The 26,708-nt window shown below is 41.3% G+C and overlaps 1 protein-coding gene across 2 annotated transcripts; it reads right to left on the reverse strand.

Annotated features, from left to right (window-relative positions):
• Positions 1-1,283: 1,283 nt before the first annotated feature.
• Positions 1,284-26,655, reverse strand: DENND6A (DENN domain containing 6A). Of its 2 annotated transcripts, none has more exons than XM_081851170.1 (20): positions 26,283-26,655; positions 22,325-22,363; positions 22,205-22,247; positions 18,274-18,386; positions 17,082-17,162; positions 15,836-15,941; positions 15,427-15,506; positions 14,321-14,383; positions 11,862-11,917; positions 10,929-11,051; positions 9,059-9,154; positions 8,012-8,106; positions 7,409-7,474; positions 7,250-7,314; positions 7,024-7,113; positions 6,738-6,791; positions 6,547-6,656; positions 5,367-5,469; positions 4,667-4,741; positions 1,284-2,281 (listed from the first exon to the last, which is right to left on the reverse strand). In XM_081851170.1, the coding sequence occupies exons 1-20, from the start codon at positions 26,475-26,477 to the stop codon at positions 2,156-2,158; spliced, it is 1,779 nt and encodes a 592-aa protein (XP_081707296.1). In that variant the 5' UTR covers positions 26,478-26,655; the 3' UTR covers positions 1,284-2,155. The 2 variants fall into 2 exon arrangements, with proteins under 2 accessions (XP_081707296.1, XP_081707297.1); XM_081851171.1 differs by lacking the exon at positions 26,283-26,655 and adding an exon at positions 22,966-23,088.
• Between the last annotated feature and the right edge of the window lie 53 nt (positions 26,656-26,708).

Raw genomic sequence — 26,708 nt, forward strand, 5'->3', positions numbered from 1 at the left:
TCAGAACTAAGAATGAATCGGGTTTCAGTCCTGGGTGGGGACACAATCGAAGTGGATTAAAAAAGCAATGTTTAGTTTCAGTTTTGTTGTTTAAAAAGCTCAATTCCCCACCTGTTTTTTCAAATGTGAAATTCAGTTTTAAAAATGTAAATATGAAGTCTAAAATACCAACTAGGTTAATATTAAATAACCTCAATATAAGCATGTTGGCTCTAAAAGTTACACTGTAAACTGAATATATTCATATACAGTACCAGATCCATTGAATTAAAGGAGGCTTTTCCATGTATGAAGAACTAATTGGATAATTTATCAGATATTAATATTTACATTCCACCTACACTTTGCCAAGTTACTTCTGTAGTATCAGTCATGGGCATTTCAGTTTTGATTGCTACTTTTGTTTGATTCTGTGAGGCTAGGGCTTGGCAAAAGCATAGAGAAGCAGAAAGGAGCAACGCTGGAGAGAAGAGAAGACAATTGTCCAGTGTTCAGTTTCCTATACTCCCAAACTTAACCTCACAAACTGTCGTCGGTGCCAAGTGCAAGAAAGAATCTACATGCAAATATTTTAAAAGGTTGAAGAAGGAAAGCACACAAAATATATGTAGTGAGGCAAAAGGCCTGGTTACAAGAATGAAACAGTATAAATACTAATTTAGTTATTAATTAGTAGGGCCCCAGTGGTGAGATTTGCACCATTATTTAGGAAATAATAAGATTTATCCATGAGAATGATTTAAACCAGCCTTTTTTTCTTGCTGATTTAAACTGGGATTTGCACTGCCTTGATTTAAAATCAGCGGCGTAGCGTGGGTTGTCAGCACCTGGGGCAAGGCAAGTAATTTGCGCCCCCTAACCTGGGGCAAGGCAAGTAATTTGCGCCCCCTAACCCGGGGCAAGGCAAGTAATTTGCGCCCCTAACCCCTAACCTGCTGCCGCTGTCAGCTTCTTGCTGCTGCCTGGGCTGGTCGGGTGTGGTTCTCTCCCGTGCTCAGCGCTGCACTGGGCGGCCGCTGCACTGTCCCTCCCCCAGATAGTCCCTCCCTCGCTCTCTCTCCGCTCCGCAACGCAGCGCAACGCACGCCTGGCACCCTCCCCCTCCACAGTGGGCGGCAACCCGGCAGCTCGTATCGGATTCGCACAGCCAGCACTGCAGTGAGAGAGAGAGTGAGTGAGCCAGGTAGGGGCAGAGAGTTGCGAGTGCGAGCGCCCCCCCCCCAAATGTTGCGCCTGGTGTGACTGGCCCCCCCTGCACCCCCCATGCTACGCCACTGTTTGAAATCAATACACCCTGCAAACTATGATAAGCAGTAATCCGAGTTTTCCCAGTTGAAATACTAGAGCAGGCTTCAATTGTAATTAGGAATGTGTGGAGAAGATACATGGACCTAACAGAAGGAAAATGGAGGAGTGTCCAAGACTACAGGGATGATCCCAATTGTTAAACCATTGTGAGAGCCAGGGTGGTGTACTAGTGGTTAGTAATGGACTAGGACTGGAAAGATCTGGGGTCAAATGTTCACTCGGCAATGACTCTCACTGACCCTCAACCAGTCACTATCTTTCAGCCCAGTCTACTTCAAAAGGTTGCTGTGAGGGTAAAAGGGTGGGGAATCGTATACAGTGCCTTGAGCTCATTGAAGGAAAGGCAGGATATAAATTGAATAAATGAATTCGGGTTTGGCCATCAGCTCTGTAATAACTGAACTGAATTATAATATTTAGTAGACTAGCATTTGAGATCTTAAGAGGAAGTAAAAATATCAAGACGAAGTACTCACTGGACAGCTACTAGCTATTCCATTAAGTGTGATAGTAATTGAAACCAACAGGAATATTGCTTCCCCTGAGTTTAATACAACTGGGCAGATCAGCACCCATTTAAGAAGCTCTGCAGTGTCTGCACTGCATTGTGGAAGTTTAAGATGCATGCAGATGTTCAGTAAGAGCACTTAATTTTAAACGTATGCAAAATAATAATAATAATAAATCAGTTCCTTCCATATTCAAGTTGAACCTAAGGGGCTGCTTAAAATAATGTTTTAAGTATTAACACAGTCTATACTTTGCATGTCCACTGTTCTTTGCAAGTGCCTTTACAACCTTTCAAATGTGCAATGTGGTACATATGGCTGCAGAAAAGTCCAGTTAGTCACGTTGAGCCCGTTTTGATGAGTATACCCTGTAAATCTTCTGGCAGTGCAAGAATAATTGAATCAATGTGCCTCTGTAACTTTTCCACAGTGCCTGGTTTCACAGGTAAGTTTTCTCCATCAGCCTATAACCACAGAAATTGCAATTAAAAACCCATGGTCATCTTAAAAGAATCCATAAGAAGTCAGCATCAGGAAAGTACACACATTGGCGAAATATTAGTGCAAGCATCCAAAAAGAGACACAAAGTGGTTCATGTGTAATTGAGACTAAAAGGGCCTCAGTACATTCAGGATTCATGCAAGCTGAGCTCACTGTAGCTGGAACCTTCTCTTGGGGCATACCCTTGGCTGCCACCTGTTGATTTTGCTTTTTGTTTACAGATAAGCTTTCAACACTCTTCCGGTTTTTAAGGGAGAATTTGCATACAGAAGGTCACAGGTTCAATCCCTGGCATGTCCAGGTAGGTCTAGGGAAAGATTCCTCTGAAATGCTGCAGAGACACAGCTGGTCAGTGTGCACAATATTGAGCTAGACAGACCAATGGTCCGACTTGACATAAGGAAACTTCCTATGTTCTTATTTAAAATTAAGCTTTGGTTGAAGTGGTCTCTCACACTGAACAGAAGTGATAACAGATTTAAATAAAATTTAATGGAAAACACAACTACAAAGTATTCTCTAATAATGTTTGTAAATGCAGTTCTCTTCAGTAACTACACGCGACCACCAGAAGGATTTACTATCAAGAAAGCATATTCTGCAAGTAACTTTCTTCAATCTCAAGTAAAGCTGCAGGTAGGGAAATGTTGGAAGTACAGTAGTGATGTACCTTTATAATGCAAGCTAACAAAGGAATGGCTACCTAGATCTGCTGGAAAGCAACAAGTGTGCCCATGGAGAAAATGCAAGTAAGCCGCCTCAAGAAGGGGGGCTCAAGTAGACATATGACAAAGCCAGCAATAAAAAGGGAGTAACAGTGCTAAATAAGAGAGAGAATGAACCTAGGATATGGACTATTGCAACCCACATCCTTCCAGTCTAGCCAAGAAAGCTTATCGATGCTCAACCTGCTACCTCCCACCCTTTTCTGGTCAGGAGTGGAAAGCATGCACAGAAAATGATAGCTGTGTGCTGGATTTCCCTAGAATCACTTTGGCTGCTGTGCAGGTTTTCTTCTGATAACAAACAAACAAGATGAATTTTAACAGGGAGAAATGTAAAGTATTGCACTTGGGCAAAAAAAATGAGAGGCACAAATACAAGATGGGTGACACCTGGCTTGAGAGCAGTACATGTGAAAAGGATCTAGGAGTCTTGGTTGACCACAAACTTGACATGAGCCAACAGTGTGACGCGGCAGCTAAAAAAGCCAATGCAATTCTGGGCTGCATCAATAGGAGTATAGCATCTAGATCAAGGGAAGTAATAGTGCCACTGTATTCTGCTCTGGTCAGACCTCACCTGGAGTACTGTGTCCAGTTCTGGGCACCACAGTTCAAGAAGGACACTGAGAAACTGGAACGTGTCCAGAGGAGGGCAACCAAAATGGTCAAAGGCCTGGAAACGATGCCTTATGAAGAACGGCTAAAGGAGCTGGGCATGTTTAGCCTGGAGAAGAGGAGGTTAAGGGGTGATATGATAGCCATGTTCAAATATATAAAAGGATGTCACATAGAGGAGGGAGAAAGGTTGTTTTCTGCTGCTCCAGAGAAGCGGACACGGAGCAATGGTTCCAAACTACAAGAAAAAAGATTCCACCTAAACATTAGGAGGAACTTCCTGACAGTGAGAGCTGTTCGACAGTGGAATTTGCTGCCAAGGAGTGTGGTGGAGTCTCCTTCTTTGGAGGTCTTTAAGCAGAGGCTTGACAACCATATGTCAGGAGTGCTCTGATGGTGTTTCCTGCTTGGCAGGGGGTTGGACTCGATGGCCCTTGTGGTCTCTTCCAACTCTATGATTCTATGATTCTATGATTCTAAGAAGGGGAAGAACATTCACGTTAAATGTTTTCTGACAGAGGGGGTTGTAGTATCTTAATTATGAGCTATTTCCATTGCCCAATTAAGACAGAAGTCAAGTAAGACTAGCTCTTCCCATAGGACTGAGAATCTGCTCTAGAGGTCTCCTGAGTATCCTTGTGATTAAAGATGAAGAGTTATGATGGGCCTTTAGAGAGGCTTGATAATCATGCTCTGTAGCTTTGTCCTTTCTCCTAGAGAAGCCAAATAATGGAGCTTCTTTAAAATCACTACTCTTCCCCCTAATAATAGTACTCAGAAAATGAGGTGATTGAGCATTCCAGCAGGTCTTGGGGACAGGTCCAGTATGACAAGTACAAGCTAAGCAATGAGTCTGTGGGGGAGATGGAAACCTCTCATTAGTGAATTCAAGCTCTGATGGAGTAGATGATACTTGACTAGACTAGTAAGAATGAAACATAACACAAAGTACTGATAATGGACGAATAGTACATTGAATACATTTACCCACCAATTTGTCTACCTACCACTTTATCCTTTAATTTCAAAACTAAATCCACTGTTTCCACTTCAGTATGCTTCTGACTCCAGAAAAGCAAATCCTGTCAGAAGAATATGTTAAAAAATCAGATTCAGTTAATTTCTTTACAATGACAGCACGGGGGAATTTATTATTATTATTATTGGAGCTTTAGGAAATGTCTTAATTGCCCACTTTATTGAGTGGTAGCCCCTGTACCAAAGACAGTGCTGATCTCCCAGGGGTCCCTTGACTTTGGAGAGAGAATTTCAGAGGGCACAAAGAACTCAAGTTAGAAGACAGCAGCTGAAAAGACCCAATGTACATAAGGGAGAATATGCATAGCCCTTTGGATCCCAGCCATTAACAAATGCTCCTCCAATCAGGGCTTATCCACACTTCCTCTCGTTCCACTACTTTCCCCCAGGGGAAGCTGCTCCTTAGTGCTCCATCGGAGCAAACGGGTATTTGGGTCTTCTCCAGCTTGCTGTTTGCTCATAATTTAGAGCTAAATAGTAGGTTTTCCCTGGGGAAGGAGTAGGACAAGGGGAAAACTGCTTGGGGCCCATGCTTTCTAGGCACAGGGCAAATGAAAAGTGTGGAAATGCCCTCACTGGCCATACCATTTAAATTGGACAAATTATGCTTTTTATTTCTACAGAGAAGACAAGGAAGAAAAAGCTTAAAGCAAAGCAGTTTTTCCTGACCTCATTACATAGTGCTTCTAAGTGCAATGCCTCCAGCTTCTGTGTCATTTCTTTCCGCCGGGTCCTGAACCAACCGTCAAAGTTGTAAGATTTCAAAAAATGCCTTTAAGACAAAGGGGAAATTAGTTCTACTAGTGGAACAAGGTGAGACTTCAAAATCAAAGTTACAAAGTTGCTCCGCCAAGCATATGGCTATCGAGGTTGACATGAGGTACTTTGGCTTTCAAAAAGCTTTTGACACGGTATCTCACTAAAGACTCCTGAGTGAGGTTAACAGTTATGGAATAAGAGGAGTGGTTCACTTATGGATCAGGTGTCGGTGAAGTAGGCAGCAGAGAGTAGGTTTAAATGGACAGTTCTCTGAATGGGGGAGTGTTATTGGGTTGTTGTTTTTATTCTGATTTATATGCTGTTATTTTTTCTGTGAACCGCTGTGAAACCTCCGGGTATAGGGTGATATATAAACTCAATAAATAATAATAATGTAGAAAGTGGAGTCCCCAAAAGGACCTCTCCAAATTGAGTGAATTGGGTAGTAGAATGACAAATGTAACACAATGTAAACAAGTGTAAAATGATGCACAGCGCTACAAAATTTTTTCCCACATACTGTATATGCTCAGGGGTTCCAAAATGGTGGTGATTTATCAGCAACAACACCTTGGGGTTGACCCAGCAGTTGGAAAAAAAAGATTAAATCCATGCTATATCATGCATATATCACTATCATAATGCCATTATACAAATCTATAGTGCAACCACACTTGGAGTACTGTATACTATTCTTCTTGCTTCATCTCAAAAAGGTTTGTTTATTATTTCATTTATAAACTTCTTCCCACAAAACAAGCAATTTAAAAACAAACAATACATAAGGCTTTGTACATCAGTACTAACACTTTGAACTTAGCCTGGTAGCCAACTGTTGATCAATTAGTCAAGAAAGTCCACAACTGATATATAAGACTCTATTAATGTGAAAAACAAGTTAAACATATTTATAAATTTCTGTAAGAGAAAAGGGGCAACAACCATAACATTATTTTACAAAGCAGTTCGGTTAGCATTAGAGGCAAGGGTTTTTTTTTTTTTTTGCTGCTTCCAAAATATTTTTAACATGAAATTTGGATGTCTCTCAGGCTGTAATCTTAGCAATAGTCAAGGTATAAAACAGCATTACCTGTAGAGTCCTATCCAGTCTCCTTTTAATCTAGAGGTGAGCTGAGGCCCTGCTTTCTCAAGAGTTTTCATAAATTCCTCTTGGTTGAATGGCTTCAACTGTGGCGGGCTCTATGATAGAAACACAGCTATAAGCACAGAAGCTGGCAGCTATTCACAAAATGAATATTTAGGTTATCAATGTATTTTCACCTTCCAAGGTGATATGCTCTTTTGCAGAGGCATCAGGCTTGCTACGTATCGTTCCTAGAACAACAAACAGATGCAAAAATAATGATGTTGAATCTCTGCGTTTGGCAAATCCATATTATTACATTTCTTAAGCATTTTCTGACGGCCGTTCAAAAGCTGGCCTCAGAACCCACTGTGACTACTCTTCAGATTAATAACTTTATTTTAGCTTCTTAAAGGTTTAGATTACAAAGCTTTGGTTATGTTCACTGTTCAGTATAGAAGTGTCATAGACATAGCAGCTTACTAGAGGAATAATGAAGCTCTGGGTCAGTTCCAAAAAATAACGCCGAAGGATTATGCTTTGAGCTTCTCCGGGACGCTTCTGCTGTACTCCCTAAAAAAGGCAATCACAGTAAACGAGAAGAACCACAAGCTATAGCAATACACTGTTGATAAGGCTATCTAATATTTAACAGACTTTATACTATGAGTACATTCATATAGTAGTTCAACTACAAGTCTGAAATTACCTTTTGTAACTGCTTGATGATTTCTTCATCTCTGTTCAAGTATGACTTATAAGATGTATAAACACCTATGGGGGGAAAAACAACCACCATGGGATTGTCCTCTGGTTGTGGCCCGTAACAATATTCTGCAAATAGTAGGTTATAGTGATGAAACATTACCAGGCTTAGAATCCAAAGTCTTTAAGTTCTTTAGCTTTTTCACTTTCACCTGCTTTGGTACTTCACCTGCCAAAACGAAGAAAGAGACACTGTGAGTATAATCACTCAGATACTAAGATCTGAAGAGCCCTGGGCATGCTCATCCAAGAGGTTCTTGCACATCTTTTGGTGTAACCATGTAAAACCTAAGTTTAATACAATTTTGTAAATGGCCAAGCTTACAAAATATTTTCATAGATGAAAACATAAATATTCAGCTTGATGCAGAGTTTTGTTGGTTTAAATGTACACTTCATCACATTTCAAAGAAGTTGGAAATACATTATAAAAGATATTACTTTGCATATTTTTTCCTATCACTACTTATACCTATTCCAGTTCAGTTTTTGCAAAGTCTAATCTATAAAGTGACTTGAGTCAACTGAATAGGCAAAACCAGCCTATAAATTTTCATTAAATCGAAACCACCTCTCTACTCCTTAACAATAATGCCCCTATTATTTCATATTTTGTTCACATTTAACTAAGCTAAAGGAGGAAAGACAGTAACTTGTAATACTCTGTACACTGCAGAAGAAATCTTCAGTCAATTAAAAAAATTACCTGACAGTTTAATATCTCCTATTCGGATGATGTGTGGCCAGTGTTGCAGTGTTTTAGCAAAAAATGGATTCGTCACTCCCAATATGACAGAAGGCCTGAAATATGGAAGATTATCAATAAGATCAATAACCTCTGCATAGATTTAAAGTAACCACATTCCAGAGAAGCAGTCTGGATAGTCTGTTGTAGAAAACACCAATAGTAGCCTTGTGATGAACTAAAGACTAAGGCTTGGATCTACAGTAGCCTTTCCATGAAGAGGAAAGCTCCTTTCATTGGTGCAAGGGGAAAGAGGAAGGACTAATTAATTAATTTTCATTAATTTCAATAGGTCTACTCTGCATAAAACTAGTTGAATGTCACCCATACATAGGAATTCTGGTACACCATATAGGATCTTTTTTTTTTAAGCAGGTCCCTAACTGCAAATTTATTTATTTTAAATAATATATAATCATTTGACAATTATTAACAGTAATCAACAAAGCTGCTCAAGAGGAAAAAAACCCTTTAGGTCCACAATATTCTACAAGAAAATATGACATAATGTAAAATTACAATGCTTCTTTTAAAAAAGACAAAACATACTTGAATCTGTTTTTATGGGAGGCCATTACTTTCTTGACAATATTGTGTTAAGGGGCAACCTGTTTTCCCAGAATTTATTTCTAGAGTCCCTTGCAATTCACACTCTTGGGTGTTATTTTTCATATTATTGCCATATAGGATCTTACTGGATTTAAGAAATGTTTATTCTGATTAGGAGGATGTCTTGACAGTCCTGTAATCAGAATTTGTATTAGTACAAGTTGAAACTCTATATACTGGAATATATCAAAACATCAGCTGCTTTCTATTTTCCATCTCTCAACACGAGACTCCATTAAAACAGTTGACTGTGGCCTGCACTGTTAGAAAACTGAAGGGCAGGGCTTTTGTTAAAGCTTCCTAGGCTGAGGTCCCTAGTCTACACGGATCCTTTAAAGTCAAGAGTTATGATTAAATGATGAGTCTAAATATCAAAACTGTATAATCCATTTTACTTACGGGGTCTGAGTACGAGTGGTATATTCTTTGAATTCACTGTCATGTATTGTAAAATAAGGCCTAAAATCACTATAGTACTTCAGAGGTGAGATACAGCTGTGAAACAAACACACAGAAGAAAAGTGTGCGAATGGAGAGAGAGACATTATTATAAATTTACTCTATAGATTATCAATTGGAGACAGGGTCTTTTCCATGATTTTGGAACATCCCCTACCCAGAGATGTCAGCTTGGTGTTGACATTATCCATTAGATGAAAAAAAGAAACTCTCTTGGGTTCTTACAGATAAATTTTGCTACATTGTTGCTATTTTACTACTGTCTTTGAAAATACATGCTACTGAACTGTTACCCTTATCCTAATAGAGAACATTTTTTTCCAAATGTGGATCCTTATGTGGCCAAAACAGCATACAGTGGTACCTTGGGTTAAGAACTTAATTCATTCTGGAGGTCTGTTCTTAACCTGAAGCTATTCTTAACCTGAAGCACCACTTTAACTTATGGGGCCTCTCACTGCTGCCGCGCCACTGGGCGATTTCTGTTCTCATCCTGAAGCAAAGTTCTTAACCCGAGGTAATATTTCTGGGTTAGTGAAGTCTGTAACCTGAAGCATATGTAACCTGAAGCGTATGTAACCCGAGGTACCACTGTACTAGTTAGAAGTATCAGCAGACTAAATGAGTGCTGGGGGAGGGATGAATGAAGTGTCAAAGAAGAAAGCACAGCTGGTTCGCTGAAACCCTGAACAGGAACTCTCCACCCTAAAACATTTTGTCCCGAGTCCCACTTGCTATTAATTTAATTCTATTTTCGAAGTGTTTGTAAGCTGCTTCGAACACCTCGCTTATTTTCAATAATACAGTGGTACCTCTGGTTACGAACTTAATTCGTTCCGGAGGTCTGTTCTTAACCCAAAACCGTTCTTAACCTGAGGTGTGCTTTCGCTAATGGGGTCTCCCTCTGGTGCACGATTTCTGCTCACATCCTGGGGCAAAGTTCGCATCCAGGAGCAGCTACTTCCGGGTTAGCGGAGTTCATAACCTGAACCGTGTGTAACCAGAAGCATGCGTAACCAGAGGTACCACTGTACTTTAAAGGTATTTGTTTAAAATTAAAAAGACATCAACGAAAGCTTTAGGGGATTAACTCCAAGTCTCCACCAATTGAAGTTATGGTAATCTGTCCTATTGGTGGTGAAACACAATCCATGTCCTTCTGACATCCAATTGTGTCTATCCACAGGGAGAACAGATTTCTGCTTGCACAACAGTACTTCCTTCCTCTCCTTCCCCATGTAGACACCCCCAATGCCCCATAAATCTGGTCTGGAGGTTCGGGGGATGCTCAAGAGTAATTTTGGGGGCACATGTGGAGGAAAGTCCAGCACTTCCAAACACACAATGTTGGATATCACTCATTATTTTGAAGCATTTGATAATATTAACTTCTCAGAAAAATTCACTGTAATTATTATTATTTAATCCACATTCCATGCTTAAAAGATAATGCAAATTACATCAGCTTGTGCAAGTAGGGTAGCAGGTGTTTCCTGAAGGTTTGGGGTTTGCACAATTTGTGGTTTTCTTTTAAGTGCCTTGGAAAACAAGAACCATTCTGGGTCACTAAAAAGGCAGAGGGTGAGGCTGGAAACCCTGCGAAGACTCTTCTCAGACTATCAGTAATAAAAAACCCCCTAAAAGTATTAAGGTTTTGCATGCTTTTCAAAACTTTTCTTCACTTTCGCAGGGGTGTTGTCGTTTTTAATGAAAACCAAGCCATTCCTAGGATTCTGCTAGAGCCTTCACATTCTGTGACTCATGGTGAGATCACAGTCATGCAGCTTTTTCGACTCCTCCATATGTTTACCTTACAAGTGCCAAAACGGTTTCTGAAGACTCCGATGGTGATGGTGCCATGACAACAAGCGGTTCCCCTAACAACACGAGCTCCCATAGCATCTGGATGTGAAAGAACACTGGCAAGAAACATCTGAAACAGATTTACAAGAATAGTCTTTTTTTCTTTTCATTTTCTCTCTAGTTATAGCAGAGAGAGTGGAAGCAAAGAAAAGCAAAAAGGAGAGAGGCGGGGAGAAACATGCAACTGAAAATGTGACCTTGGCTCACAACCATCTTGAGAGTCTTAGATATGCCTGGCCGTTGAGGCTTATTGAAGGGTGTAAAAAGGGAGGGACAGGAAGGTCCCAAATATAAAGTGTGGGTAGATCTACAGCCAGAGGCCATACAACTACAACTGTCCAGCTTTGGCCAGGTTATGTGGTGGCCAAAGACATAATTATTTCACTGTGTTGCACCTGCTATAAAGAGAGCATAAAGGTGCTAAGATATTTGGGCAGGGCTGCAGGAATGTGGCCCAGTGACAAGAAGAATAGGAGTACTTTCTCCCTTTACACTCTTGCAAACTGTATCCCTGAGAAATGGCAGAGTTTATATTAAAGGAGTAATGAAAATCTGTATTCTCAATGCACTCAACAGAGAGGCTGAGAACAACGAACATGTCTCCTCAGAAATATGCCCCACCAGATTAAATGGGACTTACTCCCAGGTAAATGTATACATATTTGCAGGCATATTAATAATAAGTTAAATTAATTGTCACAACGTTTATAAACAACCCCCTCCTTTTGTATGCTCTAGATTACCAACAACGCCTCGCTTATGCTCAATATCCATTTGCTAGGCAGTGATTAAAACCCTCAGTGTTTGAAACTCTCTTTGATGGGGTACGACAGCTTCAGGACTTCAGAAAGATTAAGCCAATATGCCTTCCAGCTTTTACCTGAAGAGATCAACTTCATGGACAGTAGGTAACGCAATGGAGACCTGTGTGTCTGTCTAAAAGCAAAACAAAAAGCTTTTGGTCAAATTAGCAGCAGATCATGTGATAAAAGGCCGGGTGTACTGTGCTACTTTTAAAGTGATGATGAACTCTCTTACTAAGTATATCACAAAAGTCTTGACTGGCCCTGCTCTCTTATGGCTGCTGTCTTAAGCTTCCCTCACCTACCCACCCGCTCCCAGCTAGCAGGGCTTTATGGAGCATCAGGGACCCTGCTACATCCACAGTCTACTATTCATGGCAGCTTGGGAGGAAGGCATGGGGCAGGCAGTAAGAACATTGTGTCATCCTGGAGCACTATAGCAGGTAGATTGGCCCAGACCCACTCCATTTGGGGGCTTTGGCTGGCTCCCACTGGTACTTCCCACCTAAATGTTCAGTGGCTAGCAGGAGGCTGAGCCAGGAGAGCTGGGCAGAAAGATAACTCCGCTCATTCCATCCTCCCAATCTGGGAGGATGGGGTTGGACTTCTCTGCCTGTTGCCTACAGTGGCTAACATTCTCAGAGTTACTTTTTTCTCAGTGAATACTTCAATTGATACCCTGAATGGTGTTTCACAACTGCTGCTCACGGTCAACATTTTCAATGGGCTATCTACTTATAACCCCAAGGTTTCGTTACTGGTCATTCGCCACCAGTTCCAATCCCATTAACATATATATGTGCAATTAACATTTTTAAAATCCAGTGTACATCACTTTGTACTCGCTTACACTGTATTTTATTTGCCATTTTATGGCCTACCCACACAGTTTGGAGAGATCCTTCTAGAGCTCTCCACAATCCCTTTTTGGTTTAACTACCCTGAACAATTTGGTATTGTTAGCAAACATGGTTACCTCAACTACCGTATTTTTCGCTCCATAAGACACACTTTTTCTTCCTAAAAAGTAAGGGGAAATCTCTGTGCGTCTTATAGAGCGAATGCGTAGTCCCTGGAGCCAAATTGCCCAGGGGTGAAAAGCAGATCATGCTTTTTTTTTTTTTTTTTTTGAAAGAGGGAAGTGGGTGTTGAAACAAAGCTGCTGATCGCAAGCGATCGGAAGCGAGATAAAGGACACTAGCAATAAAGGAGGCTGCCTGGGAGCGGGGAGGTAAAGACAGCAAACTTGCAAGGAGAGGAGACGAAGACTAAATCCATGAGGAGAGAAATTAGAAGAAAAGAAGGAACAAAAAACTGCTCTAGCTAAGGAAAAGACACCAAGGCAAACAAGAGGGAAGAGAGTGTAGAAAGGAAGCAGCTGATCGGTGGGATCGGGAGAGAGATAAGGGACAGAATACAGGAGGCTGCCTGGGAAGGGGGGAGGTAAAAGCCCATGGATCCTCAGGATTTTTACATTGGGTCACCCCAAATTCACCATCAGATCACATGGCATGTCCATGGCTACAGCCTGCACGAAAAAAATCACGCACCCACTGTTGCATGGGGCCGCAATGGTGCAAAAACATTGTTACAAAGCACGGATCCACATGGATCCTCAGGATTTTTGTATTGTGTCACCTCAAATTCACCATCAGATCACACAGCATGTCCATGGCTACAGCCTGCACCAAAGAAATCACGCACCCACTGTTGCGTGGGGCCGCAATGGTGCAAAAACGGAGCCACGTGGATCCTCAGGCTTTTTTGCATTGGGCTACCCCAAACTAACTGTCAAATCACATGTCTGTGGCCATAGCATGAACCACAAAAATCATACACCCACTGTTTTGTTCAGAATATTTTTTTTCCCTTGTTTTCTCCTCTAAAAACTAGGTGCGTCTTATGGAGAGAAAAATACGGTACTCACCCCTCATTCTAAATCATTACAGCTACGGTAGAAAAGCACACCTTACTTTTCTAAAGTAGGCTACTTCCTGCACACATCTCTCTTATCTCCCATCCAGGCATGCCAAAGGCCTTCTCAGAGTTCAATGAAACTTTTGAGCAAGGGGGAAAAAACCAACAGGGCCAGGGAGGAGTATGGGAAGAGTCATAAGAGCCAGATAGGGAGGCTTAGAGGGCCTCAATTAGCCACTGGCTACAGACCAAGCCTACAGACCAAGCCTGTGCTGGAGGGATGATATGTTAATATATGAATTTTATTATTTAAAGGGGCTTCAAATAACTTCTTAAGGTATTAAGGATTAAATTAAGACACAGGGCTTGGAGGCAAGCCGTACTATGCTTCAGCTTTAACAGACAGAAAAGCTTATGGAATCTAATCTATGTCTGCAAAAAATGTTTGTGCAGATTTCCACTTTCCAATTCCTATGCTACAGTTTTGTACTTGCAACTCTACAGCTAGTCCTCATTTACAAAACACACATTCCTTTATACTTAAGGTCTGGAAATGACATTTGAAAGTCAGCCCCTTGTTTTGATGGAGTATTTAAGTGGCAGGTAAACCATTCACTACCTGCTGTGTGGACTGTAATACTTGGGTTGTTCCAGGATTGTCGTGGCAGGTAGGAATCCGCACCTTAGGAAACAGTATTATATGCTTCATTTATTATTAAGAATAATACAAACAACCTAATATGCTAAATTGACAAGTTAATAGAGGCACCAGCCACTTCTGAAAGCAATACTTAGCTAGAATTATATTGGTACAAATATTTATTATTAATGTTATTTATTAAATTTTGAGATGACCCTTCATCTGAGGATCACAGGGTGGTTTACAATATAAAAACACAAAAATGTGCAGCATTGTAACAAACAAACTAAAATATTCTTCCCTAAAAACCATTGTGGTGGTGGTGTTTTTAAATGGTTGAAATGACCAAGAGCTATACCTTTGTCAATCTCAACATCCCAACCTATAGGTACTAGCCCTGTGAACATCTGAAGTCTTTAAAGAAATAATGCAAAGAACAAACAGGGAGACATACTGAAGCCACTATTAATTACCGTATTTTTTGCACCATAACACTCACTTTTTTCCTCCTAAAAAGTAAGGGGAAATGTCTGTGCGTGTTATGGAGGGAATGCCTACGGGTGGCATGCCTACGGATTTTCCTCCTCTAAAAACTACGTGCGTGTTATGGTCAGGTGCGTGTTATAGAGCGAAAAATACGGTACTTAAGAGCAATAACAGAGAAGTTAATTTACTTATCTGTTTTTTTAAATTAAGTAAATACTAACACAATGTCCATTTCATGAGTGCAGCTATGGGCCTGGTCTAAATAAATACTCTTCAGTAATATGGATTTCAATAGGTCAGTGTAAATTACATGTTTAAATTACTCCCACTGAAATAATCCAGCTTCAGGAGAATAAAGAAACACATGCTGACAAGTCTAAATATGATGGAGGAAATTCAAGTTCTAGAATACCAGAATTTTCATACATATCCCTTCTAAACAAATACACCCTCTGCTCCTATCCATTATGTGAACCTCACAAGCATAAAATCAACGCAAACATACAGGGACTACGGTTTTGAAAAATGTTCATTGCATTGTTACAAAGCCACAGCATGAATTCATACAGCAAACAAGAAGGGAAGAGGCTCAGCATTACCTTCATTACAATGCCCATAATAGGCAAATGTAAGGTTTTTCCTGGGACTGGTGGTGGCCATCGATCAATATCACTACATGCTGAAAAATAATAATAAAGCAATAGGATTTGCATGTAAAAACAACAACAAACCCTCCCTTAACAAATATCTCTTAAGATTTGTGGTTTATGAGACCTACCAACAACCCACCCTGACCAAGGCTACAGCTTCTGTTATGCCATATGGCTTCTCAGCGGGCAAACTGGCATCCCACACATGAATAAACACCTTCCAACCTACTGATCTTCTCGGCTGCATCCCCCCCCCCCACATCTGAATGTCATATATTCATAGTGCACTGCAACTTTAAAAGGTCCCCAGAACGGCACAAATGTGCAGTTAACTGTAATTTGCAACAATATTACCAACCTGCTTCCAAGAAAGGTTCGTTTTTTTCAAAATATTCAGGTGCAATTTTTCCAAGCACAGTGTGAAAAATGTGGCTATAAGGCAACTTGCTGATCAGAACCAAGGACTAGTACAAGAGAAAGAAAATAATCTGAAATTAATCTTTCCTCATGCCAGTACTGGTATTTAGAGTTATAAATTAAGCATCAGTTCCTCACTAAATACTTATAATGCCTATAATTAGCTGTTATTTTTTATTCTGCTACAAGCAGTAACATTGTTCCTAACCAACATGATGCACCTATTATGTGACAATGTCTTAAATGCGGAGAAAGTCCATGGGGCAAACTGGGAAGACTGTGATTTTGAGCAAAGCATCAGCAGGGATGGGTGCTAATCTCTCCCTGTTTACCAATCCCCCATCAGGGGCGAACAAAGGCTAACCGACACCCGGGGTGGGGCAAACCGCTGGCTGCGCACGCGTTGTGCCACTATGTACGACGCATGCGTGGCGTGGCTACGTACGATGTATGTAGCAGTTTGCTGCCAGCGCCGTCCAAGCGCCGTATGGATGGTAGCAGGATCCTATGCTTGCAGCTGCAGCAGTGGCAGAGGGATCCCACCACTGTCCATACGGTGCTCGGGGCGGCGGTGGCGGCAAACCACTACGTACAACGCATGTGCGGCGTCGCTACATACAGCACATGCATGCAACACCGTACATGTGTTGTATGTAGCGGTTTGCAGCTGGTGCCACTCGAAAACCACACAGAAAGTGGCAGGATCCTCTGCCCGCGGGGTGTCTTCTTGTCACCCCCCTAGACATGGCACCCAGGGCGCATGCCCCCCCCCTTGCAATGCCACTGTCCCCCATGTCAAGTTGCAATATCCCCCTGCCCCGTGTTTCCCCCTGGGGATTCAAGGTTTTTCTACTAACATGCATTTGGAAACTTGTGCATAACTAGATCTAAAAAAGGGAGAGATTAAATATGTTGTTCACTGCATTGGGGGCGGGCGGGCCAAAAAGCAAATATGGAAATAAACCAGATTGTCAACAGTAAATCCAGCGAATCAACTACACAATTTGTAATCCAATGATTCCTTTACTTACTTATCTCCAAGACTGTACATTGGATATATTACTTTGCATTTATGCATGCTGGTTTTAGTCTGAAAATTAACAGCCAAGACTAAGGGCATTCACCTCTCATTCTTAAACACATTATATGATTTCAACAGAACTTATTTCTTTCCAAAACTAGATTACCTTCTGGAAGTAGCCTCTTTTTAAGGTTTTGTCTTGTACTTGTCTGAAATATACATAACCATAAAAATATGCAGGATCCTTCTGTAAAGAAACCAAAACCTTTACTGTTTTTAAAAAACAAATACATTCCATAATACTTTATACTTTCTGAGCAATATTTCAACTTTAGGGATGAGTCAATTATGTACAAAAATAAAATGAGAATAAGCCTCCTTCTCATAAGAGAATCAGTTTTCATATTTCATTTTACTTAATGCTATATATGGCACTGTAAAAATACTTAAGTCTTCAACTCATCTGAATATGAAAGGTAAGAAAATCCATTGTTATAACTTAGAAGCAAATGTTTTCCGAGATTGTTGAAAACATCTTTGCATAGTTTAGCTATATTTTTATAACTAGGAATCTGAACACAGAAAGGAGGCAAATAAAAGCAAGCCTGCTATGAAATAAAAAATGCCTCCATCTAACTTGGGCTGTGATTCTAACTATATTTAAAATAAAATAAACTTTCAAATAAATATACTAATCATTCAAACTACTGAGATTTAAATTCTCTTAAAGGCTTGAATAGGTTACCAATAGTAAACAGTAATGGTTTACAACTTGGTGTTCCTGGAACCCTCTGCATTTTGCAACCGTAGGGGTGTGCTGAATGTATTCTAGGGCATGTATAGGAAACCTGTGGCCCTTCAGCCCCAGCCAGCATAACCAATACTCAGAGATAACGGGAGTTGGAGTCCAGCAATGTCTGGAGGATCACAGGTTCCCCATTGCTGCTTTATGGTCAACTGATACACAACTGAATGTTCACCATAGATACTCCCCTGCAATAATCAGGAATTATTTGGCAGACAAACTGACAAAGTAAGGGTTTCCCCAAAACAGAACATTTGAAAACACTGTACATAGGAACACTGAAAACAAATTTCCAAAGGATGGAAGTATTTGCGGAAGATTAAATATGCTATAATAGTTAATATTTCCATGCCACCAGAAATAATATGTTGATCATTAGAAGTTACATGACTCAGTACACCAGCTATTTGCTGAGCGGTGCCTCTTGAAGAACAAGTTTCAGAATGGACCTCACAATTTCATTATGAAGTATCAACGCAATACTTGCTTGCCAGTTACAGAAAAGCACTACAGTATAATGTCTGGCCAAGTGAAGATAAGCTACTTTCCCAACCTTCAAGTAAATGGGTAGGTCTCTGTCAAACTGGTCCAGTAGACAATGCCATGAAAGCTTTCTGCTAGAAGACTGTCGAAATCTAAAACAAAATTGTGTGTCTCCAAGGCAACCTAAGCCAAAAGGAAATGGGGGGGGGGACACACACAAAGTAAATACAATCAATAAATACATTTACTGAAATGTCCCGTCATTTTGTGTCTAACAGCAGCTAGAGTGCATCAGTAGGAGAAAGACAAAGGTCTGGTGTAGCTGAAAGACAGAGAGAGCACCCATACTGGGACAGCTGAAGCAGGATGCTGTGCTTCTCCATTAGACTAATATAGCAGCATACTATGGTTTTTGCAAATTCTAACTTTCCTCTCTTGGCAGAAAGAGAGAGTGCACACACAATACACATGCTTAGTATACACCAAGAGTGGGTCCATTCCTGCCTGTCTACACTAATATGCATTAGAGGTTGAACAGTACTGGAGTTCCTACCATTGCTGTCCAAACCACAGGAAAACGGGGTAATGGTTTGAATAGTTGAAAACGAGTCATGATAAAGCTCCTGTCTTAGTTCTGCTAAGTTTCCACAGGCAGTATTAATGTGGTGTGGCTTCCTGTCCCATTGCCCGGCTTACATTCTGTGCTTAAAGGGAGATCGTCGAGAGCTGCCACGGTATTATTACCTGTTAAAGCAGGGGTGGGCAAACTAAGGTCCGCAGACCGGATCAGGCCCAATTGCCCTCTGGATCCGGCCTGCAGACGGTTCTGGAGTTGCCACTTGGATCGGCGTGATTGCCATTTTTTTCACGATTTCCCCCCTCCTTCCCTCACGCACACAGCACCGGCACCTCCTCCCTCACTCTTGCTGGCTTCTCCCTGCCCTGCAGAGGAAGGGGGCTGGACTTTAATAGGAAGCCTCAACACCCACCTGGGGAAAGCTGGCACAGAAAGGAGAGGCGCTGGCGCTGGCTCCCAATGGCAGGCAGAGCGGCGGAGAAGGTAGGCAGGGGGAGGGGAGGGCTGGGGGAGAGAGGGGGAGAGAGAGAAGCCCCCTCCACCCTGCGCACTCAGCCCGCCCCACCAAAAGGACTGGGGGACAATGAACCGGCCCCCTCGCAAAAAAGTTTGCTGACCCCTGTGTTAAAGCAACTAAACTTGCACTCTCTGCAGCAACTAGGAAGCACTATATTTAAATCCATGCAATTTAACACTGTGGATCCAGTGGCACGGGAAAATTTTACCTGAACAAGGTTTAGGAAATACCAACAAATTTGTATCTCATATGCCAGAGCTGGAGCTATACCAGATATGCCATAATGGAGTAATTACAAATAAAACAGAAGTAGATAAACTGTTTAAACGTCTACAAAAAAACATGATTGTTTCTCCCATCTCTTATTGCCAGTGGCTCAGAATAATGACCATTCTGTTTTCCATGCTCTACACTTCAGAAGCAGAACAAAGAGTATTAAGTACTTGCTGGTTTATATAGTGATAATGCTAAGCTAAACAAGATATTGATTAAGAACTGCAAGGATATATATACACTATCTTAGTACAAGAGCTGGACTTTGAACCATTTATCCAATGGGCTGGGCAATCTTTGGGGCATGTGTATAGGCATTTTTAAAAAAATACATTTGATTTTATTTTTTTTAATATTCAGAAAAAAGCTACGGGACAACAAAAATGTACACATAAGGGTAAAAGCTCATCATTTAAGGTTACAATTATTTACACTACAAATTGATTCCCAAAATTCCATATTCATACTCAAATTTCCATCTCTAAGGTTCTCCAGTTAATATTTAACTGTAACATTAGCTCAATATTAAGAAATTATAGCAGCAGCAAACCAGGCTCTTCCTTCAGTAAAATGCTGATCCAAAACAGGTTATTGTTTTGCTAAAGAGCAATCATAGAGACCTTGATTCTTGGGGTGGGAAATCAACTTTAAAGGGAAACACAAGTTGTAACTAACTGATTTTTGTTGCAATACTGGTATAAAAAGCTGTAGCTAATAATGTGTCTTGAAAGAACTATTCAACAATAAATTGAATAGGAGAGTTACATGTAATTTGATCAAGATTCCCCAGAACATTGTTAATGCAGTATCATACAAATTGGCTACTTACTACATCACAGGGAACTGATTATCCAATTCTAAGGCAAAAAGCAACTTCAGTGCTTAGAGACTATAAAGAGGAAAACTTTCCATGTGATGGAGTGCAGGATTACACAAGGTGAAATAAAATACAAAATTATAAAAGTTAATTATTGGTTTGGCCAGGGCCAAAATCATGGAAGGACCTATGCAGGCCAGTGTCTCTCAACCCTTTCCTTTATAAAAAGAAAAGAAAACCAGCTTAGAAAAAAACAACGACAAAATAGGCCTCTAGCCCATTTGCTTAGAAAGAAATAATAGCACAAATGTAGCTAGTAGTATACCAAATTGCTCTCTAAAATAGAAAGCACACATTCGTTGGAATGGTTGTCCATTAGGCAGCACAGCATGGGGAGGCAGGCTGATGCACAGGCCGGACTATGTTTCCACCAGATTCACGGCCCATTTCTGCTCATACCTAGGAATTCCAGATCCATACTCTTTTGTCATCAACGTGCTCTGCCATGTCCTACCACCACACCCAGGGAACCTCCAGACATACGTATATTATGTAACCAAAAACATAAAAAGAAATGTGAGAACTGAATCAACAGTGCTGATTCTGAACAACAATGAGATTATGACTAAGGTTGGTGATACCTGTTTTCATAAAGAAAAAGCAAGTATAATATAGGTGCTGAACATTTTAAAACAAATAAATAAAACAGCCAAACTTAACCACCTCATAATTTAAAAGAATTTATTTCTTTTTGATGTTCCAACATGAAAAGCATGTACAGTAGTCCCCAACTTACGCAGGGCTTATGTTCTGGAGATCGCACCTAAAGCCAAAATCATGTATAGTCAAAACACACTGAGTGCAATGGCAGGTGGGATTGTCAAAGTCATTATTCCCAGAATCTTGCCCCCTTTCCAGTTTTTCTCATTTTTAAAATTGCCATAAAGCTAAACGTGCACAAGTGAAATGTGCGTAAATTGCTGGCTTTCTGTAATGTACTTGTAGATAAGCACCTAGTTATGCAATCGGAGTCTGGAATTGCCCAAAACCAACCACACTGAAAATATCACAGACTATTGCAAAGTGATAAAGGGAAAAAATGCTGTTCACTACTGAGTGCTATTTTTTCAAATCCTATCCATGGGGCGTCCAGTTTGAAATGTTTTATTTTGCTTGAATTTACTTTGTTACTTTTTTTTTAACAAAAAGAAAGATCAGAGCTGAACATGTATTTGATACCTATACATGAGACTGCGTTAATTAATTCATATCTCAAAAGCACTTTAACGCTTGCAAATCCTTCTACATACTGGACGTAATCCAGTCAAAGTTAAGCACTTTGAAGTCCCATTGATTCCATTCAGACATTTAAGCAAGTGTTTAAAATCAATGGGACTTCAAAGTGCTTAATTTTGGAGTCCCGTCCCCCCCGCCAACAGCAGTACGGAGTTCTACAGTGCAATCGTAACCTTCCAACCCACCCCAGGATGTTTATGGCTGCTTTACCCCGTCATTGAGAGAGCTACCGCTGGCTATTCAGCTGCTGGTGGCAGCTAGTGGAAAGTCCTGAAATGGGGTAGTGCCACAGCAACTTTGAATCCAAAGGACCCAAAGCCCTGCAGATACCCTGAAGGGCCAGATACTCAGACCCCTCAGCTATGCCAGCCTTGATTTGAATAAGTGTTTAGTTTTTTTCCTATCACATGCACTTAATAAAACTGAACATGAATTAGAATGACAATGGTATTAACAGTACAGTTAACAGAAGCATTTCATTTTTCATATGCGTACAGCATGAATATCTAATAAATAATTACCTGAATTGGAATCTGGGAAAGACAAATAGCAAATATTGGTTTTCTAGGGGAGAAAAATAGAAGTTACATTTTGGCAGGAGAAAAGCGCCATCGTAAATGTATTTTAAAACTTCTACTCACCTCTTTATCTGTAAGTTTTGCATGTTGAGGATGTATTACCTGCAAATGAGAAAACTTGCATTGGTCGACAAAAAGATGGTGCAATCTACCAGCATTACGAATTGTGCAAAGTTATATGCACTAGCATACTTGTGACCACATATTCTCATAAATGGTGGGGTATGCACTTATAGACAGTAGCCCCCATCTAGAGATTTCAAGGTTTATTCACAGCAGCTTTGCAAGGGTTTGCATACATCCAATAGATTTTTTTTCTTGACCAGTCCCTTCACTTTACACTGCAAACAGCATTTGGAAAGTTCAAAATCCAATCCATTACATAAAGGCAGCAACGATATCCAGGGAACATCAGGAACAAACTCCATGCATTTCCCTGCAAACATTTTTGGCCTGTTCATTCCTGCTTATATCATCCATTTTTGTTAATAAATCATAATACCTTCCAAGGTACATGGTATTACCTGGAACACAAAGAACTCTTTCCAGCTATTTATAGCTCTGTGCAGATGAGCTGAACCTGTTATACTTATATCCATTTATATCTTTCTTATATTATAGCAAACTTTAAACTGATAATACATGCTATAGCTCAACTGCAGATTAGGGATGAGGAATGTGCCAAAGACTCCCCTCTCGCTTACCATTTCCCTCCTTAATTTGCAAGTTGCTCAAGCCATAGCTCTCCATGATCTCGAAAGAAGGCAACGATGGTTAGTGCTATCCTACAAATGCCTTGTAAACCGATTTAAAATAATAGTTATAAATAATTTTTTGGAGGTTACCATTAACCTTTTGCCTGATTCAGCTATCACAGTTAGACCAACCTAGAAATGGAGGAAGGGATTAACATCAAAGAGATTGTGTACATTCCAAACCTCCATAGTTTCAAAGACAGTCACTCTAAACTGAACCAAAAAGACCATATTGCATTGCAAGATTTCAGTTTATCGATCAGAATAATGGCTTGCAAGCATTTTGTCTTTTGGATGTTCATTAGTTAACATTAGTTCTAGGGAACTTCCAGTCCATGAGCCTAGCTAGACACTCACCTGCCCTAGACCTAATGATTGCAGGGTTTGCAGCCATTCCTGATCAGCTGACTCTCTGTGCCTACAAACCATTGTGCCTTTGCCCATGAAATGTGGTTTCAAAGTGCAATGGCAAAGGAAGCAGAGTTTGCAGGAACTGACCATCAGCTGATCAAGAATATGTGCAAAATTTGTTCCGTTTGATTTCAAACAGCACAGGCAAAGAAAAAAGCTTCACCTGATGTCAGGTAACTGACAGGTTAGTGGCTGCACCCACCTGTCAAAATTGCCTACAGTGGTTGGGGGAGGTCATCCACTTCCTCAACTCTGCTTACCATACATTATCATTTTAAGGAGTTCAAGATAATGTGCCGGATGTATATAGGCTAGCTAAGGCTAAAAGTGTGTTTGCTTTGGAATTTGTCAGCTTTCAATTATACAGAAGGATCTAAAAGGATACCAGTATTTAAATGGAAAGTGCCACAGTGCATTTTTAAAATGTTTGAAGAATCTAAAACTTACTTTTGAATACAGCCACAGGTTTACATTTCTGACGTGTGAAACACACTAATTTAGTTCATTTGAATCACCTATTCCTTCAAGGAGCCAGAGAGACATATATGCAGTTATCACGTTTTAGTTATTTATGATTTTTTAAATATACAATACTACTCGAATTATAGAATTGTAGAGTTGGAAGGGACCCAATCTAGACCACCACCTGCAAAGCTACTCTTTTTGTTGTTTCTTGCTGTTCTTATAGACTTGTTTCAAGGTTAAATAGTGAGCTTCATAGCGGGGCAGGAATACACATCTTGGGTTTTCTAGATTCAAATTTAACACTCCAATGACCATTGCACGCTAATTTTCTCAAGAGGAGACAAACAACTGGAGGTTCTTTCTCTTTCAGACGCTGCTAGCAAGAGGTAAAAAATAAACAAATGAAAATACCCTAAGTTAATTGGTGGGCGGGCGGGCGGGCAGGCGGGGGGGCGGGGCTGCTACATGAATAGATTTGGAACTCGGGACTGTGGTCTATGATCATAAGACACGCACAATTTTGTTAAACTGGATTATCATACTTAATCTATTCCAAATACATTAGAGTTATAGAATCCATTATTTTACAGGATACTTCCCCCCCTAGAGTAAAAAGTTTGGGACCAGCTGTAATCTATTATGTAAATCAACATGATTGAAGTTCAGAAAACACAAATCACACATAGGAATTAAGTCTTTTATGTGCCCTGTGACACTCCTTACCTCTAAAGATGTGGCAAGATCCGTCCCTACCTTCTTTCAGAAGTCTTCTATCAACTGTACTCTTTAGACAAGCCTTCAGAATATGATTTTTTTATTTTTAATCAGCCAGTATCTACTGATGTTTTATTGATACGTTTCATTATATTTTATGGATATTTGTAGACTGCCTTTATTGTAGCTGGATAGCACAGCTGGCTACAGCACTGCGCTGATACCACCAAGGTTGCAGGCTTGCTTCCTGTATGGGGCAGCTGCATAGTCCTGCATTGCAGGGAGTTGGACTAGATGATCCTCAGCGTCCCTTCCAACTCTACAATTCTATGATTCTATTTTTTTTATTGTAAGCTGCCTTGATATATTTTATGAAAGTGTGGATTATAAACAGTTAAATAATCACCCCCTTAGTTAATCCAAATTGGTGAAGGCCAATGAAAACTGAAGATCAGGGTGCATGTAGATAGATGACAGTGTCTTATGTGCACTGGATATGAACCGAACTCCAACAAAAACTATTGCAGAACAGGCCTGCCCCTCACTTGAGTTAAGATATGGCTTTTACACTTCCCAGGCTCACTGAACAAACACTAATATACCATGATGCTGTGACAACTGTACTGTAGTGGCCCTTTACAATGAAGCTCACAGTGTAATGATCCTCAGCAATGAAGTATAGCCTTGGGCTTATCACCCTTAGCTGCCTTCTCCTAATGCACCCCATCAGTGGAAGCCCAAGGACTTTCACTTGCACAACACAGCCTCCCTTTTCTCTTCCTCCTGTGTGCCCCAAAATTGACTGGGTCATGAGAAAAAAGGCACCGGGATCATTCCATCCAGAAAGATGCAATGCTTGCACATGCTGAAGTCCACCCCATGTCTCCCAAGCTTAACTTGCCTCACAGAGCTGTTAGGGTGGTTTAGAGTTATCTAATTTTTATGACTGAGTTTTTTGGAGAACTGATGAGGAAAATTATAAGACCCAAATATCACAATTAACCTTGTATTTTGCCTCCAGTCACGTATTACATTTGATACATGAAAAACAAATCTTGGACTAAAAAGGTACTTGGGAAGGGAATCTGGGCGGAATACAGTAGCTACTTTTCTCAAACAAGCCAATCTTGAAGGAACTTGTAACAAGAGCGCTGTTTTTTATTTTATTTCTTTTGCTATCACTTTCGTTAAGGAAGCAGCCGCCTTTCCCGCTTTCCAGACAACGGAGCCTCTTGGATAAGGAAAGTAGAGGCTCTTGAGAGCAGCAGCAGCAGCTGATAAAAGGAGAGCCGCCCAAACTCCGCACATTTCAAAACACGTTACACGCGTCTGCTTTTGCTATTATTACGCGGAGCAAGACCAGCAAACGGGGGGGGGGGGAATAGAGGCACCCTCTTCTCGGGAAACAGCAGTACTATTATCCTGAATAATGCTCCAAAAAAGCGATTAAGAGCCGCCGTATCAACAAAGACAGCCTGGCAGCGCCCCGGGGAGATGCCGGGAGGATCTCCACTCCATCCTTGCGGAGCGGCGTTCCCACGACCCGTGTCAGCCCCCGGGCAAAGGAAACGAGCCAGCCCCGCCTTTGCCTGCCCTCCTCCCCACCTGCAGCCAGAACCCGCCGCATCTCTCCTGGTGGGAGGACAGGCGGGCTTCCCCGTCCCTTCCCCGCTCACCTCCACCGCCTGCCCGAGCTCCAGGTCGAAGCCCACCACGCACACGCAGTGCAGCCAGGCCGAGAAGCGGTCCCAAGGCAGCAGCGGCATCAGGCGCCCGCCCGGCGCGCATTCCGGGAGCTCCCGAGCCTCCTCCGGGGAGCCCGCCCGCCTCGCGCTTCCGCCGCCGCCATCGCCCGGCTTCCGCAGGGACATGGCGATTGGCGGCGCCGCACCGAAACGGCCGCCGGCACCCGAGCAGCAGCCGGATTCCCCCTCACTTTCGCCCTAAGCCGCCGTGCAGCCGGTTCTGCCAGAAACCCCGAGGGAGGGCCACGTGACGCGGGTCTCTGGGGCCGCGGCCGCCCCTAACCTCCCCCCCTCCCGCTCCGCTATGGGAACGTCCACAGCAGACCGAGAAGAGGGAGGTGGAAGAGTCCAAATGAG

The sequence above is a fragment of the Podarcis erhardii genome (assembly GCF_964252035.2).
Source record: "Podarcis erhardii genome assembly, chromosome: 2".
Lineage (NCBI taxonomy): Eukaryota > Metazoa > Chordata > Lepidosauria > Squamata > Lacertidae > Podarcis > Podarcis erhardii.

Coding starts and splice junctions, on each gene's coding strand:
- DENND6A (XM_081851170.1), bottom strand. CDS start 26,477: ATGTCCCTGCGGAAGCCGGGCGATGGCGGCGGCGGAAGCGCGAGGCGG. Junction 15,942..17,081: donor AAAGAGGCTACTTCCAGAAG/GTAATCTAGTTT, acceptor CTCTTGTACTAG/TCCTTGGTTCTGATCAGCAA. Junction 9,155..10,928: donor ACCGTTTTGGCACTTGTAAG/GTAAACATATGG, acceptor TTTGTTTCACAG/CTGTATCTCACCTCTGAAGT.